General features: G+C 42.0%; 1 protein-coding gene across 1 annotated transcript in view; it reads right to left on the minus strand.

Moving 5' to 3' along the window:
• The window catches only part of CFAP47 (cilia and flagella associated protein 47), a 926,770-nt gene that overhangs the window by 482,700 nt on the left and 425,389 nt on the right, over positions 1 to 18,681 (minus strand). The window contains exons 42-43 of the mRNA XM_073550693.1: positions 17,767 to 17,816; positions 5,050 to 5,195 (exon numbers count right to left, since the gene is read on the minus strand). Of these exons, the coding sequence (XP_073406794.1) occupies positions 5,050 to 5,195; positions 17,767 to 17,816 (196 nt within the window). The remainder of the gene's footprint in view (positions 1 to 5,049; positions 5,196 to 17,766; positions 17,817 to 18,681) is intronic.

The following is an 18,681-nucleotide window of genomic DNA, read 5'->3' on the forward strand; positions in this document are numbered from 1 at the left end:
GTATGGAGTCAATTAACATCTGACACCTGCGAACATATATTCCAGTCTAAGTTGACCGGACTACATTCCACAGTCCTTTCGCATTCTTAGGTTTTGTGTTATGATTAGGTCACTGAGAAGGATAGCCGGGGAATAAGCTAGGCCACCAGATAACCAGAAAGGTTGGTAACTTAGCGGATTGCAGACCCCTAAAACTAACAACACAACTAGAATTAGCCGTGGGACGTACCTCCGATGCCCTAGACACCTCAGCACAGCCAAAGAATTAACTAAGCCTAAAGCAAGAAATGGGAAAGCTAAACTGCCCCGGAGTGGAACCCCAAAGGAATAGATAGCCCCCAAACATATATTGCCAGTGAGACAAGATTATTTTTATTATTACACTGGTCAACAGCATTTTTGGTGCCAAAGATATTTCATCGAATTTAGGGTATTTTTGGGGTGCTGATTCTGAATATGTCATCAGTTTTGCCAGATTGGCTCAAGTTTTTGAGATTTTTGGTATCTTATTTATAGCACTTGTTGGTAAATGCGACGCATCATCTCATTAATTTCTTTGGATTAGTACTTGAACTGAGCAGTTCTCAATATAGTTTTGTGTTAATTAGTGTTCTAAAAGTTTGTTCATAGCTTGATTTTTGCACTAACTTTATGTTGTTGTCTGTTTTCCAGTGAAAAGCATGAACTCATCAAGAAGAAGTTGTCTTAACGATCCAGACTCATTCTGTTACATTTGTGGTGAATACACACTGCCAAAACATAGAAGAAACATAACAGACTTCGTAAAAAAAGTGTATTTTGCCTATTTTGGGGTTATGCTTGGGGACCAAGACAAGTTTTGGGCACCACACATAGTGTGCAAAGCATGTATCGAATTATTACGAAAATGGAGCAAAGGACAAAGAAAAAGCTTCAAATTTGGTGTTCCAATGGTGTGGAGAGAGCCAAAAAATCATCATGATGACTGTTATTTATGGTAAACACAGGTACAGGCACATCTTCACAATGAGGGACAGGCCTTCTTGCAGATTCCATGTTACTCCCATTTTCGTTTCTTATGCTTATTGAATCCTTGCACTTGCACTGCACAGAAATAACAGTCATCATGATGATTTTTTGGCTCTCTCCACACCATTGGAACACCAAATTTGAAGCTTTTTCTTTGTCCTTTGCTCCATTTTCGTAATAATTCGATACATGCTTTGCACACTATGTGTGGTGCCCAAAACTTGTCTTGGTCCCCAAGCATAACCCCAAAATAGGCAAAATACACTTTTTTTACGAAGTCTGTTATGTTTCTTCTATGTTTTGGCAGTGTATATTCACCACAAATGTAACAGAATGAGTCTGGATCGTTAAGACAACTTCTTCATGATGAGTTCATGCTTTTCACTGGAAAACAGACAACAACATAAAGTTAGTGCAAAAATCAAGCTATGAACAAACTTTTAGAACACTAATTAACACAAAACTATATTGAGAACTGCTCAGTTCAAGTACTAATCCAAAGAAATTAATGAGATGATGCGTCGCATTTACCAACAAGTGCTATAAATAAGATACCAAAAATCTCAAAAACTTGAGCCAATCTGGCAAAACTGATGACATATTCAGAATCAGCACCCCAAAAATACCCCAAATTCATTAAAATATTTTGGACACCAGAAAAAAAAATTTTTTTCGTTGACCTGTGTTATTATTATTTATTTATATAGCGCTATTAATTCCATGGTGTTGTACGTGAGAAGGGGGGTTACATACAAAGTTATAGATAACGTTAAAAGTAAACAAATTTACAATGACAGACTGGTACAGAAGGGAGGGGACCCTGTCCTTGCGGACTTACATTCTATGGGGATGAGGCACAAACACAGGCAGAAAATAGAGTACGCAAACGATGGGGCCCAAACTGTCTAGATAAAACAGGACAGGAAAGACACTGTCTGCAATCACGCAAAAAAACCTAAAAAAATCCAACACGTCTGATGTGCAAAACTACTGAGGCCACACGACCTCTCCCCACTAGATCAGAATTCTGGTGTGAACTGGAAGCAAACCAAAAGATACTGATATAACATGGGATTAGCAGTACTAAACAGACTGACATGAGCTATGGCATATGGAACGGGGTCCAGCACAGGTCCCAGCAGGGAACAATGCTGAACCCACACAGCAAAGCAGAAAGCAGAGAAAGGCAAAAACTGGATCAAATGCAAAAAGATTACAGCAAACAAATAACTTATCTGAACGATGCAGGACCAAGCAGAGGGCAAGCGGACTTCAAAATGCACAGGAAGAAAACCAAATAACCAGCAACAACTGAGGGAAGCTTGCTTACTTAAATCTTCCCAGTCTGTAACACCTGACCTCCAATCATCCTCTTCAGGTGATTGACTTCTGTCAACCCGACCAGCTCCATTACCCGCAGCAACCACCAGAGGGAGCCCAAACTCATAAGTCAGGTCCAAAGTGTTCACAACAGTTTTGCATCAAAAACAGCATTTAAGATGTCACTCCACAAATACTCAATTGGATTGGGGGCTGGGGTTGGGCTGGCCACTTCTAGCATCAATCTTGTTGGTCTGGAACTAGGGTGCTGCCCGCTTGCTGGTGTGTTTGATATATGTGGATTGTAGAATCTATTTTCCCACTATGTATTTATGGATTTGTTTGCCATTTTAGAACATTGGAAAACTTTTTAGCTGAGCAGCCAATTATCTTCTGCGCTTCTTAATGTTTTCCACTCTCCAATAAACTTCTTGATCAAAATTCTCTATCCTTGGCACAATGTCTGGAATGACCCATTTTACTCACTGATCAAGGACTAAAATCATCAGGTACAACCCTCCTTTTTTAAATAAGTGCCATAATTGACACTTGTTTCTTCACAGAATGAATAACCTCACTAAATTAACTCCACGCTGCTATTAACAAGAACACCCCCTTTTCATTAAATGAGTCAATTACACCCAATATCTAGTGTGCATTTTATGACTGTTGATTCTACTCTTTGTTCATTATGCGCCTATTCCTAGTCATGATTTTTTCCTGTGTAGTATAATCTTCTCTGCCAAAAACAGTAATTAAAACAGATTACTGATGGTAGACTGCCATTATTTTACACATATTATACTAGGAAAAGGTCCAGAATGGGTGGCAACATACCAAGAAGGGGCCCAGGGTGGGGGTCATTATACTAGGAAGGGGCCTGAGATGGATGATAATATTCCAAGAAGGGGCCCAGAATGTGGGATGTTGTAGCAGGAAAGAGTCCTGAATGATAGAAATTATACTAGGAAGGTGTTCAAAGTGGGGAATATTATACTTGGAATGGACCCAATATGGAAGACATTATACTAGGAAGGGCCCAAAGATGGTAGACATAATACCAGGATGGGGAATATTATTACTAGAAGGGGCCTAGTATGGGGGACATTATTACAGAAATGGACCCAGCATGGTGGACAATGTAACAGGAAGGGGCCCATAAAAGGGGACATTATACTAGGAAGCAGTTTTGAATGGGGGACATTATACCTGCAAGAGGCCCAGTAAGAGGTACATTATACTAGGAAAGAGCCCAGAATGGCTGATAATATACTAAGAAGCATCCCCGAATTGGGGACATTATACCAGGAATGGGCACACAATGAGGGACATTATACTAGGAAAGGACCCAGAATAGGTGACAATATACCAAGAAGGGGCACAGAATGGAGTTCATTATACTAGGAAGGTGCCCAGAATGGGGGGGACATTATACCACAAAAGGGTAAAGAATAGGGGACATTAAATGAAGGGGTCCAAAAATGTGGGATATTATACAAGGAATGGGCCCAAGATGGTAGACATTACACCAGGAAAATGCCCAGGATGGGGACATTATTATTGGAACGGGTCCAAGATGATGATCATTATTACAGGAAAGGGAAACGTGATGCCAGCGCCCAATCATTCTGGCATCACTGCCTTTGGACAAACTGAACATGAAGAGGAAGTCAGGGATCAGCTGCAGTCAAGACTTCCTCTTTATGTAGTTTGCCCGAATGCGGAGACAGTGACGCCAGCGCTGATTGGGCGCCGGGCATCACATGTCATTCCCATGCACCACAGCCCCGAGGACAAAGAGTGCCAACACTGCGGGAATGGGAGGTGAGCATAGGCTTTATTATTTTGTTGGGGCTGAACATTAAGCTTAAGAAGGGATTGTCCTACTAGCCAACATCATTGCCAGCTTATGCAAATCTTGTGCATCCGCACCAATTTTTCACTCAAATCATTGTCCCAGCTGTCTTGTTTTTGTTGAGCCCAGCTGTTCTCCAACTCCTCCACTGACTTGAACTGTCTTCTGCACTTCTGCTCTTGTGCACTACGCCTCTGAAGCCAGTAAGTGCACACCCAGCTACAGAGGAGCAGTGGCAGTGCCGAAATAAGAGGCGCAAATGCGCGAGATTTGTCGGAAATGACATCATTGTCAAATTATGTTATCATGTCCCACAGGGGTGTGATAACATGGAAAGAGGGCTGACTGGTCTGGGGAAACTAATGCCCCATTGACTAGTCAAAGCCCTAATAAGAATAAAAAACGGGGATATTATAAATGTTTTATTAAACCTTCATTATACAGGGCTGGTTAGGCAAGGAATTTATTCCTACATAGGTGAATGATGCTTGATTGGAGGGCATAGGGGACCTGGCAGATTCCCTTTAAGTCTTGCAATGGATACTAAAATGAAAGAAAGCTGCTATTAGGGTAAATAGACCTTACAGAAATTGTTCTTCTAATTGGAATTTCTCTTTCAAAAGCCAGAGGGAGGACTGGGTGAATTCTTGCATTATAATGGAATATGTAAATTTGTATGTATTCATGGCAATAATAAAAGCTGATCAACAGGATTTAGATAGGCTCAACCAATGGCTGAACCCATGGTGATCAATAACAGGCTTCTTTTAAAAGAGATGCACAGTATATACAGTATATCCTGCATTTCCATTATTTCACAGTCAGTCACAGCATGTAATACATAAACAAAGGAAAACATCCCTTACCTCTTCACTGGTGAATATAATCATGCAGTAGCGTTTTCCAAGTTCAAATGGAAGAAAATTAACTTGTAACTTAGTGGACATGCCTTCTTTTAAGAAAATAGAGTTTACTGTGCAGAAGTACTGACGTAACATCTGTGACTTGTAATCTGTAAGCAAGAAAGTGCCCTGTTATTGAATAGTATAGAAGACCATGCTATTACCACTGCTACCAATTATGTGCTCTTGTAAAAAAAACAAAGAAGAGAAATACATACAAATGATCAGCTGACATGTCAGAAATACTGTCACAGGTTTACTGCGACAGAGTGGGGCCAGAAGACAGAGGTGTCTGATTTAACATATTTCTGCACTGATTAGAAGTGCTTTATCATCATCATATTAAACAGTGCAGGTTTCTGTTAGCAGTGCAGGGGTTAATCTGTTCAGCTTAGAGCTCAAGGAGCTTTTCTGTTTTGATGGTCTCAGGTGTTCAGTGTTGGCCACTCCCCTCTGCTATATATAGATGGCTCTGGCAAGCAAGGATTGCCTGTGTTAGTTTAATACTGCCTGGTTTTGGAGGTGTTGTTTGTTAGGAGGCATTTAAAGTGTTGTTCTAAAGACTGTTGCTTGGTGATTTGTCTGCGTGTATATCCTCATCCTCACCTATTTAGTTTTTTCCTCCCTTTACTTCCCGATGTTCCACTCTGTTGTTTGTGAGTGCATACTTGTATGAGTAGTATTCTCATTTATCCGTGTATGCCTTCCCGTTAGTCTGGCTTGTGTATTCGTATAAACTGCTACTCTCCACTTCCTAGGTTGGGGGAAGAGACACATAAGGGCTAATTTAGAAGCTCAGTAAGGCACTTGGCCCTGGTGTCTTCACCATCAGGAGTAATCTGGGAAGCAGGGATAGCTAAGGGTTTCAAAACTTAGGATTTCTGGCAGTCGTGCCATGACAGATACACACTTTACACCTTGTTAATGTTATCAGTGTTTTAGAGAAAGCATTAAGTGAAATACGCTTTGGGGCTGAGTGGTTAATCACTGTAACAATTAGCACTGTACTTTAGAACTCCTTTATCGCAGAGTTTGGGCTTTGGTTTGGACCATTAGGTTGTTTTAGATGTTGTACCATGAAAAAATATGCTGATAGTGTCATGAACAATATATTTATAGGTACCTCATCTGACAATAATTATGCATTTGCTGATCATTATTGTAACTTCTTCCTTACCGCCTCTTTACCTGATCAATTGTTCTTAAAATTTCTCAATAAACCAGTTCCAATTTTATTAACTTTGGTGGTTTTTGGTTACTCCATTTGTAACTTATTATAAACAATATATTGTATGTGAGTACTCCACACTATATATTCCCTGTGGCAGAAACTATATGATGTAGCTATGTTTATAACCCATAGGATTATATTGTGCTATATGCCAAGGTTGATATGATTGCTACATAATAAAGATTTGCATTATAAAAATGTCGAACGTGTAGTCCATCTGTGGTGAATGTCTTTGCTTTATTTTTTAATTACATAGTTTTATTTATTTATTTTACTCAATCATACAGTGGGGAAAAAATTATTTAGTCAGCCACCAATTGTACAAGATCTCCCACTTATAAAGAGGAGAGAGGCCTGGAATTGACATCGTAGGTAGACCACAACTATGAGAGTCAAAATGAGAAAACAAATCCAGAAAATCACCTTGTCTGATTTGGTAAGATTTATTTTGCAAATGATGGTGGAAAATAAATATTTGGTTATTAACAAAAGTTCATCTCAATATTTTGTTATATATCCTTTGTTGGCAATGACAGAGGTCAAACATTTTCTTTAAGTCTTCACAAGGTTAGCACACATTGTTGGTGGTATGTTGGCCCATTCCTCCATGCAGATCTCCTCTAGAGCAGTGATGTTTTGGGCCTGTCGCTGGGCAACACGGACGTTCAAATCCCTCCTTTAAATCCTTTCAAATCCCTCCAAACGTTTTCTATGTGGTTGAGATCTGGAGACTGGCTAGGCCACTCCAGGATCTTTATATGCTTCTTAAGAAATCACTCCTTTGCTGCCCTGGTGGTGTGCTTGGGATCATCATCATGCTGAAAGACCCATCCACATTTCATACTCAATGCCCTTGTTGATGGAAGGAGGTTTGCACTCAAAATCTCACGATACATGGCCCCATGCATTATTTCATGTACATGGATCAGTCGTCCTTGTCCCTTTGCAGAGAAACAGCCTCAAAGCATGATGTTGCCACCCCCATGCTTTACAGTAGGTATGGTGTGCTTTGGATGCAACTCAGCATTCTGTCTCCTACAAACACGGCGAGTTTTCTTTCTACCAAACAGTTCTACTTTGGTTTCATCAGACTATATGACATTCTCTCAATACTCTTCTGGATAATCCAAATGCTCTCTAGTAAACTTCAGACGGGCCCGGACATGTACAGGCTTAAGCATGGGGGACACATGTGGCACTGTAGGATCTGAGTCCCTGGTGGCGTAGTGTGTTACTGATGTTAGCCTTTGTTACGGTGGTCTCAGCTCTATGCAGATCATTCACTAGGTCCCCCGTGTAGTTCTGGGATTTTTGCTCAACGTTCTTGTGATCATTTTGACCCCACAGGGTGAGATTTTGCATGGAGCACCAGATGGAGGGAGATTATCAGTGGTCTTGTATGCCTTCCATTTTCTTATTATTGCTCCCAAAGTTTATTTCATCACACCAAGCTGCTTGCCTATTGCAGATTCAGTCTTCCCAGCCTGGTGCAGGGCTAAAATTTTGTTTCTGGTGTCCTTCGACAGCTCTTTGGTCTTCACCATAGTGGAGTTAGGAATGTGACTGTTTGTGGTTGTGGATAGGTGTCTTTTATACTGATAACAAGTTCAAACAGGTGCCATTACTACAGGTAATGAGTGGAGGACAGAGAAACTTCTTAAAGAAGAAGTTACAGGTCTGTGAGAGCCAGAAATCTTGCATGTTTTTAGGTGACCAAATACTTATTTTCCACCATAATAAATAAATAAAATAAATCTTGCCACATCAGACAGGGTGATTTTCTGGATTTGTTTTCTCATCTTGACTCTCATAGTTGTGGTCTACCTATGATGTCAATTTCAGGCCTCTCTAATTTTTTCATTTTTTTAACCCATTCATGACCGGAGCGTTTTTTTTTTCCATTTTTCGTTTTTCGCTCCCCTTCTTTCCAGAGTCATAACTTTTTTATTTTTCCAATATGGCCGTGTGAGGGCTTATTTTTTTCGTGCCGTCCTTACGTTTTTAATGATACTACATTTGTGAAGATACATCCTTTTGCTTGCCCGGTATTGCATTTTAATGCAATGTTGTTGTGACCGAAAAAACTAAATTCTGGCATTTTGATTTTTTTTATCGCTACGCTGTTTAGCGATCAAGTTAATTCTTTTTTTTTATTGATAGATCGGGCAATTCTGAACGTGACGATACCATATATGTGTAGGTTTGATTTTTTTTTATTGTTTTATTTTGACTGGGGCGAAAGGGGGGTGATTTGAACAATTTTTTTTACATTTTTAAACACTTTCTTTTTACTTTTGGCATGCTTCAATAGCCTCCATGGGAGGCAAGAAGCTGCCATTGCGCGATCGCTTCTGCTACATAGAGGTGATGCTCAGTTCACCTCTATGCAGCAGAATTACAGGCTTGCTATGAGCGCCGATCACGTGACGGGGTCGTCGCTGCGCGTATTTCCGGACCGGCGTCCGAAAGTGCATTAAATTGCCTGCTGTCAGAGTTTGACAGCGGCATTTAACTACTTAATAGGCGTGGGCGTATCGCGATTCCACTCACGCCTATTGCGGGCATATGTCAGTTGTTAAAAACGGGGGATACTGCTAGCTGACATACTATTCTGTCAGCTAGCAGTAAGGGGTTAAGTGGGAGAACTTGCACAATTGGTGGCTGACAAAATACTATTTTTCCCCACTGTATAGCACCATTAATTACACAGTGCTTTACAGACATTATTGACACTGTCCCCTTTGGGGCTGTTAGGGATGGCGGAACGCAATAAATATAAAATAATAGAAAGTGCGTTCACCGCCCGGGGTCCACCGTGCAGAGGTGTTAAACTGCTGCTATATAATGGCAGACGTACAATATGGTGGTATATCGCACACGGGTTGAACGTCACCCGGTGTGCACTGGTCGTACTCTGTTAGCTTCACAGAGATGCCTTAACATAAACATAAGTACTGAGCCTGTTGGACTCACAGGTCTCAGAGAAATGCACGTACGGTATATGGTCACAGGAGCTGAGCCCAAGGCAGAGGGACAGAGTCCATCTAGACCTACTGTGCGTGCGGCGTCGCTACTGCGGACGCCCACAGATGCTGCAAACTGCAGCGTGGCGACTGACACAGCCGCTATGCGACAGTGCCCAGGAGGGGCGCACTGTCGGACGCTAGTTAGGTGATATGCACTGTGGCCTGTAGCGTGCCACTGACTGGCGCTGACTCTATGACTAAGTCCCTATCCACACACGTAATATCAGAGGGAGGGGAGACTTAATGAGACATTCGCAGGTTCATGCATCCGTTATTATTCACACATGTAGCAAGTAGAGTCTATACTAGCGCATGGCCAAGTGGCAATGTGAACCTTTTATAGCTGGGACCTTCCGGAAGCTTTCAGATCCCTGAGATGGACCAATCAGATCACAAGAAGGACCTGAGCATGTGACTCCCGATCTCCAATGGGAGACTGTCTCGTGAGCATGCCCAGTAGCGTGACTTGAGGACTTAGCCTCTGAAGTAGCTTGCTGCTGAACAGCCTGCGCTGGTATTGTGGCCCAGAGGTGACAGCAACAGCCAAACCCACAGAGCTGGTCTGAGCAGGGTGTCTGGAACGCTGGGATTGCTGTGCAGGCTCCTGAGCGGTTGGTGGAGAATGGGAGACCGCTGAATGCAAGGCTCTGGATTCTTGCTGTGCAGTTGCAGGAACCCGACGCCTAACAGGGGCTCAAAAGCTATATTCCCTATAAGAATGTCTTTAGAGTGTGGGAGTAACCCAGAGAAAATCCATGCAAATTCAGGGAAAACATACAAACTCCTTGCAAATGTTGTACTTGGTGGGATGTGAACCCAGGACCACAACAATCATAAGCCACAGTGCTGCTCTTTTATAACTTATTAGGAGGTTATAGATTGATGTTGAAGGATTTTGGTCTTATTTCAACCTCAAAACTATGAATTGCCGATATGACCTAACATAAAGTCATTATACAGAGTGATACAGAGCTTTTTGTGCATTTACCACTTGGTCCACATGGACACCAAGTACAAATAAAAAAAACTTTAGTTATCATCACATGGAATGGCTTACTCCTACGATAGGGAAAGATTGCTTCAGATATTGCATTGTTTATTGCTATATGTTTGATGCATCTAAATCTCAGTTGTTATAGTCTTTCTGCTATGTGTTACATGGTATTACGATACGATACGATACACTTTATCAGCAGCGATTCAACAGCATTACAAACAAAACATTAAGAACAGCATTACATATAGTAATTACTAGACACAGATCTTGCACATGCCTAACCACAATACGTAACAAGCAAAGGTACACAAGTCTCTGATCATTTCCCTTTCCCTTAGTGCGCCAGCCCTAGGTCGTAGCCATCTTTCACCCTTAGTGAATTGTTATACATCCCCATAGCAGTAGGCACAAACGATTTCCTGAATTTCTCCTTCTTGCACCTTAGTAGGACTAGACGGCTGCTGAATGCGCTCTTCTGATTCAAGAACAGCTCGTACAGTGGGTGTGTTATTGTTCATTATAGCCCTGCACTTCTTGTGAATCCTATCCTCCACGACCTCCTCAAAAGAGTCAAGATGGAGGCCAACAACCGCACTTGCCTTCTTGATAAGTTTGTTGAGCTTATTAGCATCAGCTACTCGCACACCATTGCCCCAGCAAATGATAGCAAAAAGATGGCACTTGCTACCACGGACTGGTAGAACATTTCCAGCATTTTACTGCACACATTGAATGACCTGAGCTTCCACAGAAAGTACAGTCTGCTCATTCCCTTCTTGTGAATGTTCTCTGTTGTGAATTCACTTTCTGACCTACCTCTGGATACTAGTGAAGGTAGTGGAGCTGGTTATATTGACAGAGGGGTCAAGAGTTCTCTTTCCGGGCTCCCTCTGGTGGTTACAGGAGGTAATGGAGCTGATCTAATTAACAGAGGCCTGCCACCTGATAATGAGGAGGATGATTGGACATCTGGAGTTTCTGACTGGATTTAAGACAGCCGACTCCCTCTATCCCTGCTGGTGATTTTTTCCTGCCTCCTGTGGTCTTAGTTTCCAGTTCAGTCCCTGCATGCTCAAGCTAAGTGTTCTTTGCTATTGTTCACATTTGATTTGGTTTTGTCTATTCAGTTTTGTGTGGTCAGCCAGCCCCAGCTGGGCCTGTGCTGAATTTCCATCCTTATGTTACTGTTTGTGCCAGTTTGTTTTTGTCCCTTATTAGATTGGCCTCTCTTTGCTCTGTTTTCAGAATATACCAGAGTGCTGATATAGTGGGCGAAGTCTAGTGACTTCAGTGTTTTTTCTATCAGACGTGTTGGGTATTTTTTGCAGGGTTTTTTGCGTGATTGCAGACAGTGTCTTTTCTTTCCTGTCCTGTCTAGTTAGTTTGGGCCCCATCGTTTGCTCAGCCTATTTTCCTACCTGTGTTTTCATCTTGTCTCACCGACAATATATGTTTGGGGGCTATCTATTCCTTTGGAGTCTGCTCTGGGGCAGTTTAGATTTCCCCTTTCTTGCTTTAGGCTTATTTAGTTGTCCGGCTGTGTCGAGGCGTCTAGAATCATCGTAGGTACGCTCCACGGTTACTGCTAGTTGTGTGGATAGGATAAGGGGTCTGCAATCTGCTTAGTTACCAACCTAAACTGGTTTTCTGTTGCTTAGCTTGGTCTTGCCTTCCTCCTCGGTAACCCAATCATAACACTTCTCTGTATGACACCTCCAATCAAGTTTACTGTTGAGGTGAACCCCCAAATATTTGTAGCTCTCACCATCTCCACCTCCTGGCCAGCAATAGTGCTCTGTAAGTACTCCTCCTTTTTCCTTCTATAACTCACCACCGTCTTCTTGGTTTTCTTTACATTTAGTTCTAGACAGTTAGTCTGGCACCAATCTACAAAGTTAGAAACCACCCTTCTATATTCCTCCTCACCCCGGTCGCCCACAATTCCCCCTACAATCACAGAGTCATCTAAGATTTTTTGGAGGTGACAGAAATCAGATTTATACTGAAAGTCAGCTGTATACAATGTGAAAAGGAAGGGCGACAGCACTGTACCCTGAGGGACTCCCACACTGTTCCGTACACTGCCAGATGCCACCTCCCCCATCCTTACAAACTGTGGCCTGTCCGTCAGGTAGTTGCTTATCCAGTTCACCATCCCCTCATCCACTGCCATATCAGTCAACTTATTTCGTAATAAGAGCGGCTGTAAGGTATTGAAAGCACTAGAGAAGTCAAAGAACATGGTGCGCACTGCAGTTCCCTCATTGTCCAAGAATGAATGTACTGTATGTAGCAGAGACACTACAGCATCATCCACCCCCAATCTCTGCTGGTATGTAAACTGCAGGGGGTCAGTGTAGGCCCTCACCCTCGGGCACAAGTAGGCAAGTACTATTCTCTCCAACGACTTCATAGCATGTGATGTTAAGGCCACTGGACCATAGTCATGTAGGGAAGTTGTAAAGGTGATCTTGGGAACTGGCACCAGGCAGGTGGTCTTCCACAGCACTAGTATTATCTGAGATTGTAGGCTATTAAATCTTTTTTATTTCAATGCACCGTTACCTTAGCATACCAATTGTTTCACATTATTTATACCATCCCTGTACAGCAATGTGGAATATGTTTGTGATACAAGAACTATCATTTACTATGACATGGTTCAAATACTTAGCAGCTATCCCTCTCAGAAAAAAATATATAAATATTTGTCGGTATAGATCAGGGGCCTCTAACCTGTGACTAGGAAGCCACATGGGGCTCACATGTCTGTGATGTGTGGCTTGCAGCTGTAAACCAGTTTGATATATTAGCACCAAGTCTAGCAAACAGCTATGAAGAGCAGGTCTCCAGATGGTGACTTTTCTATGTAGCCCCACACAGAAGAGAAGATGTGGATGGAAACATACTGAGTGGATGTGCATATTTGTGGGTGGAGTGATACATATGGTAAATTGGAAATAGGTATATATGGTACACTGGAGATAGGATGATACTGCAAGCTATATGGGTGTTTGAAGCAAGATAACATAGAGTGTTCTGTCTCTGACATCTAATTTGTTACCTCTGATTATCTGTTTGCATAGTTTTGCAATAATTTATTAGTAATAGTATTGAGAAACTTGTATATTTATAATCTTTGTTTGTAGTGTTTTGGCTCGCTCTAGCGGCCAAAGTCATGTTCACGGTTCTATTTTCTGGTTTTTCCTATTTCTTATGTCTGAATCTCCTCCCATTTTTTGCAATGCATTATGGTAGCTCAGCCTCCATCTCCCTCCATTTTCCTTCATCCTGTATCCAAGAAGAAGCTCCTGCATTATATTCCCCTTGCGATTGCATTGCCGGTATGTTTTTATGCTTTGTATAGTTAATTTCTGCTTTAATGTTAACCTAGCTTAGTCAGTCGTACTCCTATGTCAGTTACCAGCTTTGTAAATCTTCCTGCACAATGTATAACATGTGTAATGTGTAGAGTTGAGCGATACCGTCCGATACTTCAAAGTATCGGATCGGAATGGATCGGCCGATCTTTAAAAAAAGTATCGGTATCGCCGATTCCGATACCGGAAGTCCCATTCAAGTCTATGGGACTTCCGGTATCGGAATAAGAAAAACCCTGTTTTTGCCTTGTACAGCCTCTCTGGGGTCTGTACGGGCCTTTCGGGGGGCTGTGCCGGCCTGCCAGGGGGTCTGTGCAGGCTCCGGTGGTCTGTGCCGGCCTGCCGGGGGGCTGTGCCGGCCTGCCGGGGGGGCTGTGCAGGCTCCGGTGGGCTGTGCCGGCCTGCCGGTGGTCTGTGCAGGCTCCGGTGGGCTGTGCCGGCCTGCCGGGGGGCTGTGCCGGCCTGCCGGTGGTCTGTGCAGGCTCCGGGGGGCTGTGCCGGCCTGCCGGGGGGCTGTGCCGGCCTGCCGGGGGGCTGTGCAGGCTTCGGGGGTCTGTGCAGGCATCGTCCGATGGGACTACAAGTCCCATCGGGCGATGCCTGCTACCATGACAGTGATTGACACATTAGCCAATGATGGGACAGTAGTACTCCCATCATCCGGCTAATGTGTTAAATGTTAAAAAAAAAAAAAAAATACTACATACATACTACATGCTACATACATACTACATGCTACATACATACTACATGCTACATACATACTACATATATACTACATGCATGCTACATACATACTACATGCTACATACATACTACATATATACTACATACATACTACATATATACTACATACATACTACATACATACTGCATGCTACATACATACTACATACATACTACATGCATGCTACATGCATGCTACATACATACTGCATGCTACATACATACTACATACATACTACATACATACTACATGCATGCTACATGCATGCTACATGCATGCTACATGCTACATACATACCACATACATACTACATACATACTACATACATGCTACATGCATGCTACATACATACTTCATGCTACATACATACCACATACATACTACATACATACTACATACATACTACATGCTACATACATACTACATATATACTACATGCATGCTACATACATACTACATGCTACATACATACTACATACATACTACATACATACTACATGCTACATACATACTACATATATACTACATGCATGCTACATACATACTACATGCTACATACATACTACATGCATGCTACATACATACTACATGCTACATACATACCACATACATACTACATACATGCTACATGCTACATACATACTACATACATACTACATACATGCTACATACATACTACATACATACTACATGCATGCTACATACATACTACATGCATGCTACATACATACTACATGCATGCTACATGCATGCTACATACATACTACATGCTACATACATACCACATACATACTACATACATACTACATACATGCTACATGCTACATACATACTACATATATACTACATGCATGCTACATACATACTACATATATACTACATGCATGCTACATACATACTGCATGCTACATGCATGCTACATACATACTACATACATACTACATGCTACATACATACCACATATATACTACATACATACAATACATTCATACAATACATACATAGACATACAGTACATATAACATAGAGTAACATACTTACCAATACTTGTCACATTGTTCCCCGAAGCCATTGTCTTTTCCGGAATAAATATTAACATAACAAACCACAAAAATACTCACCCACGATCCGAAGCAGTCCACGAGTGTGTCCCACGACGATCTTGGGTAGAGAACGGCAGCATCAGCTGTTGCTGCCGTTCTCTACGGGCTGCAGGAATCCAATGACGGAAGGTAGGTATCCTTCCGCACTGTATTCCTCCGCCACTTAAAAAAAAAAAAAGTCCCTAGTCTCACTTTATGCCATTGCTGCGTGGGAAATTCCCACACAGCAATGGCATAAAGTGAGACTAGGGACTTTTTTTTTTTTAAGTGGCGGAGGAATACAGTCCGGAAGGATACCTACCTTCCGTCATTGGATTCCTGCAGCCCGTATAGAACGGCAGCATCATCTGATGCTGCAGTTCTCTACCCAAGATCGTCGTGGGACACACTCGTGGACTGCTTCGGATCGTGGGTGAGTATTTTTGTGGTTTGTTATGTTAATATTTATTCCGGAAAAGACAATGGCTTCGGGGAACAATGTGACAAGTATTGGTAAGTATGTTACTCTATGTTATATGTACTGTATGTCTATGTATGTATTGTATGAATGTATTGTATGTATGTAGTATATATGTGGTATGTATGTAGCATGTAGTATGTATGTAGTATGTATGTAGCATGCATGTAGCATGCAGTATGTATGTAGCATGCATGTAGTATATATGTAGTATGTATGTAGCATGCATGTAGTATATATGTAGTATGTATGTAGCATGTAGCATGTATGTAGTATGTATGTAGTATGTATGTGGTATGTATGTAGCATGTAGTATGTATGTAGCATGCATATAGCATGCATGTAGTATGTATGTAGCATGCATGTAGTATGTATGTAGCATGCATGTAGTATGTATGTAGTATGTATGTAGTATGTATGTAGCATGCATGTAGTATGTATGTAGTATGTATGTAGTATGTATGTAGCATGTAGCATGTATGTAGTATGTATGTGGTATGTATGTAGCATGTAGTATGTATGTAGCATGCATGTAGTATATATGAAGTATGTATGTAGCATGTAGTATGTATGTAGCATGCATGTAGTATGTATGTAGTATTTTTTTTTTTTTTTTACATTTAACACATTAGCCGGATGATGGGACTACTACTGTCCCATCATTGGCTAATGTGTCAATCACTGTCATGGTAGCAGGCATCGCCAGATGGGACTTGTAGTCCCATCGGACGATGCTTGCACAGACCCCCGGACATCAGCACAGCCCCCCGGCAGGCCGGCACAGCCCCCCGGCAGGCCGGTACAGACCCCCACAGGGTGCACAGACCACCGGCAGGCCGGCACAGCCCCCCGGCAGGCCGGTACAGACCCCCACAGGGTGCACAGACCACCGGCAGGCCGGCACAGCCCCCCGGCAGGCCGGTACAGACCCCCACAGGGTGCACAGACCACCGGCAGGCCGGCACAGCCCCCCGGCAGGCCGGTACCGACCCCGGGCAGTCCACACAGCCCCCGGCAGGCCGGCAGAGACCCCCGGGAGGCCCGAAATGACGGCGCATCATGATGCGCACACACCGCGCATCATGATGACGTCAGGCCGTCAATCAACTTTGAACTTCCGATTCCGATGCCGAATTCCGATATTGAAAAAATATCGGAAGTCGGTATCGGAATTCCGATACAGCAAGTATCGGCCGATACCCGATACTTGCGGTATCGGAATGCTCAACACTAGTAATGTGTATTTCTGCTGCTTTATATACTGATTGTATGCCTTATGATTGTTTACAGTTTCAATCAATATACTATAACATTCAATAAAAGCACAGACTCAACCACAGTCTCCTTATTGGACTCTGTTATAGTGGTTTATCTGCCTGCATAGCTATGTGAGCCTGCCTCATTTAGTGAGGACAAAACATTGAGTGATGAGAGTGCTTGATGTGAGAATACCGAATAGGAGTAAGGTACGGACCCCTTAATGCAAGTATTCTGCCTTTAAGGCAGGGCGGCACAGAGTGTCTGTGTAATTTTTGTGGTGGGGCCTTTGGCTGTCATTATACAGGTAATGGGGGGCCCTGGGTGTCACTACGCTGAGGGCTCTGAAAGTGGCTCATGACCAACTGTCAGAGCTGAATGTGGATCTTAGGTTAAAAAAGGTTGGGGACCACTGGTATATAACATGTTTATAGTCCACTTTGTATAAGATGCTATGGATCTGCAATCATCTGTTAATAGAGTAAAAGCTGAATATACTGTACCTTGATCCTTTGAATCACAAATCACCATGGAAAGATCATGATCTGCAGAGCTGACAATGCAAAAAAATGAACACTATAGGTAAATAATAGCACACCAGGTAATATTAACTGTAATAGTTTGACAAGTTTTGCAATATTTAAATTAAAAAGAATTTCTTAAATCTTAAATGACCTTAATTAATGAATTCATCAAAATTGAACACCACTCCAAAAATCAAGTATGGTTGAATTTATAAGGCTGTGAATATGACACACGATAATTGTTGAAAAAAGAAAAGAGTAATAGTTTCTCAGGTTCATTCCTATTCCTTTATCATAAAAAAACATTAGATGGTGTCTGCTTCCAATTTCATTAAATTGTATTTGTAAGAATGGTCCTTATCATGTAATTTACTGAAAAATACTCCTGATGATTATGGTACAACTGGTAGGCACATCAATCATGCTCGCACCTAAAATGTCACAGGCAGGGCTTCAATCTAATGCATGAATAACCGAGCGCTTCACCGTCACCATCATAAGATTGCCAATGACAGAAAGAAACAAAGCGCACAAGCTGGGGACTGCAGAAACACCCCAAACCTTTGAAATAAGACAGTCAGAAGGAGAATAGAACTTTAGAATGATAGGTCGGTAGGAAGGAAGGCTAAAATGAGATGTACAATTTCCTAAAAAAAAAAAAGTCCAAGAGGCTTGTTGCAATCTCCCCATCTCATATGTGGCAAGGCATTCTCAACTACTTTAGCAAATGGAGGTATAGCCCAAACGTATTAAATCATTACTTTACTTAAATTGCTCTGACTCAGTTGAAATTACGTTTGGTGATAACGTTCTGCATTCGGGTGATGACATTTCACTGTTTTCTCATGACATATTGTACATCATGATAGGGGTAAAATTTATTCTATACAACTT

Source organism: Dendrobates tinctorius, unplaced genomic scaffold (genome assembly GCF_039654945.1).
Source record: "Dendrobates tinctorius isolate UK_male_01 unplaced genomic scaffold, ASM3965494v1 ptg000166l, whole genome shotgun sequence".
NCBI classification, from domain to species: domain Eukaryota; kingdom Metazoa; phylum Chordata; class Amphibia; order Anura; family Dendrobatidae; genus Dendrobates; species Dendrobates tinctorius.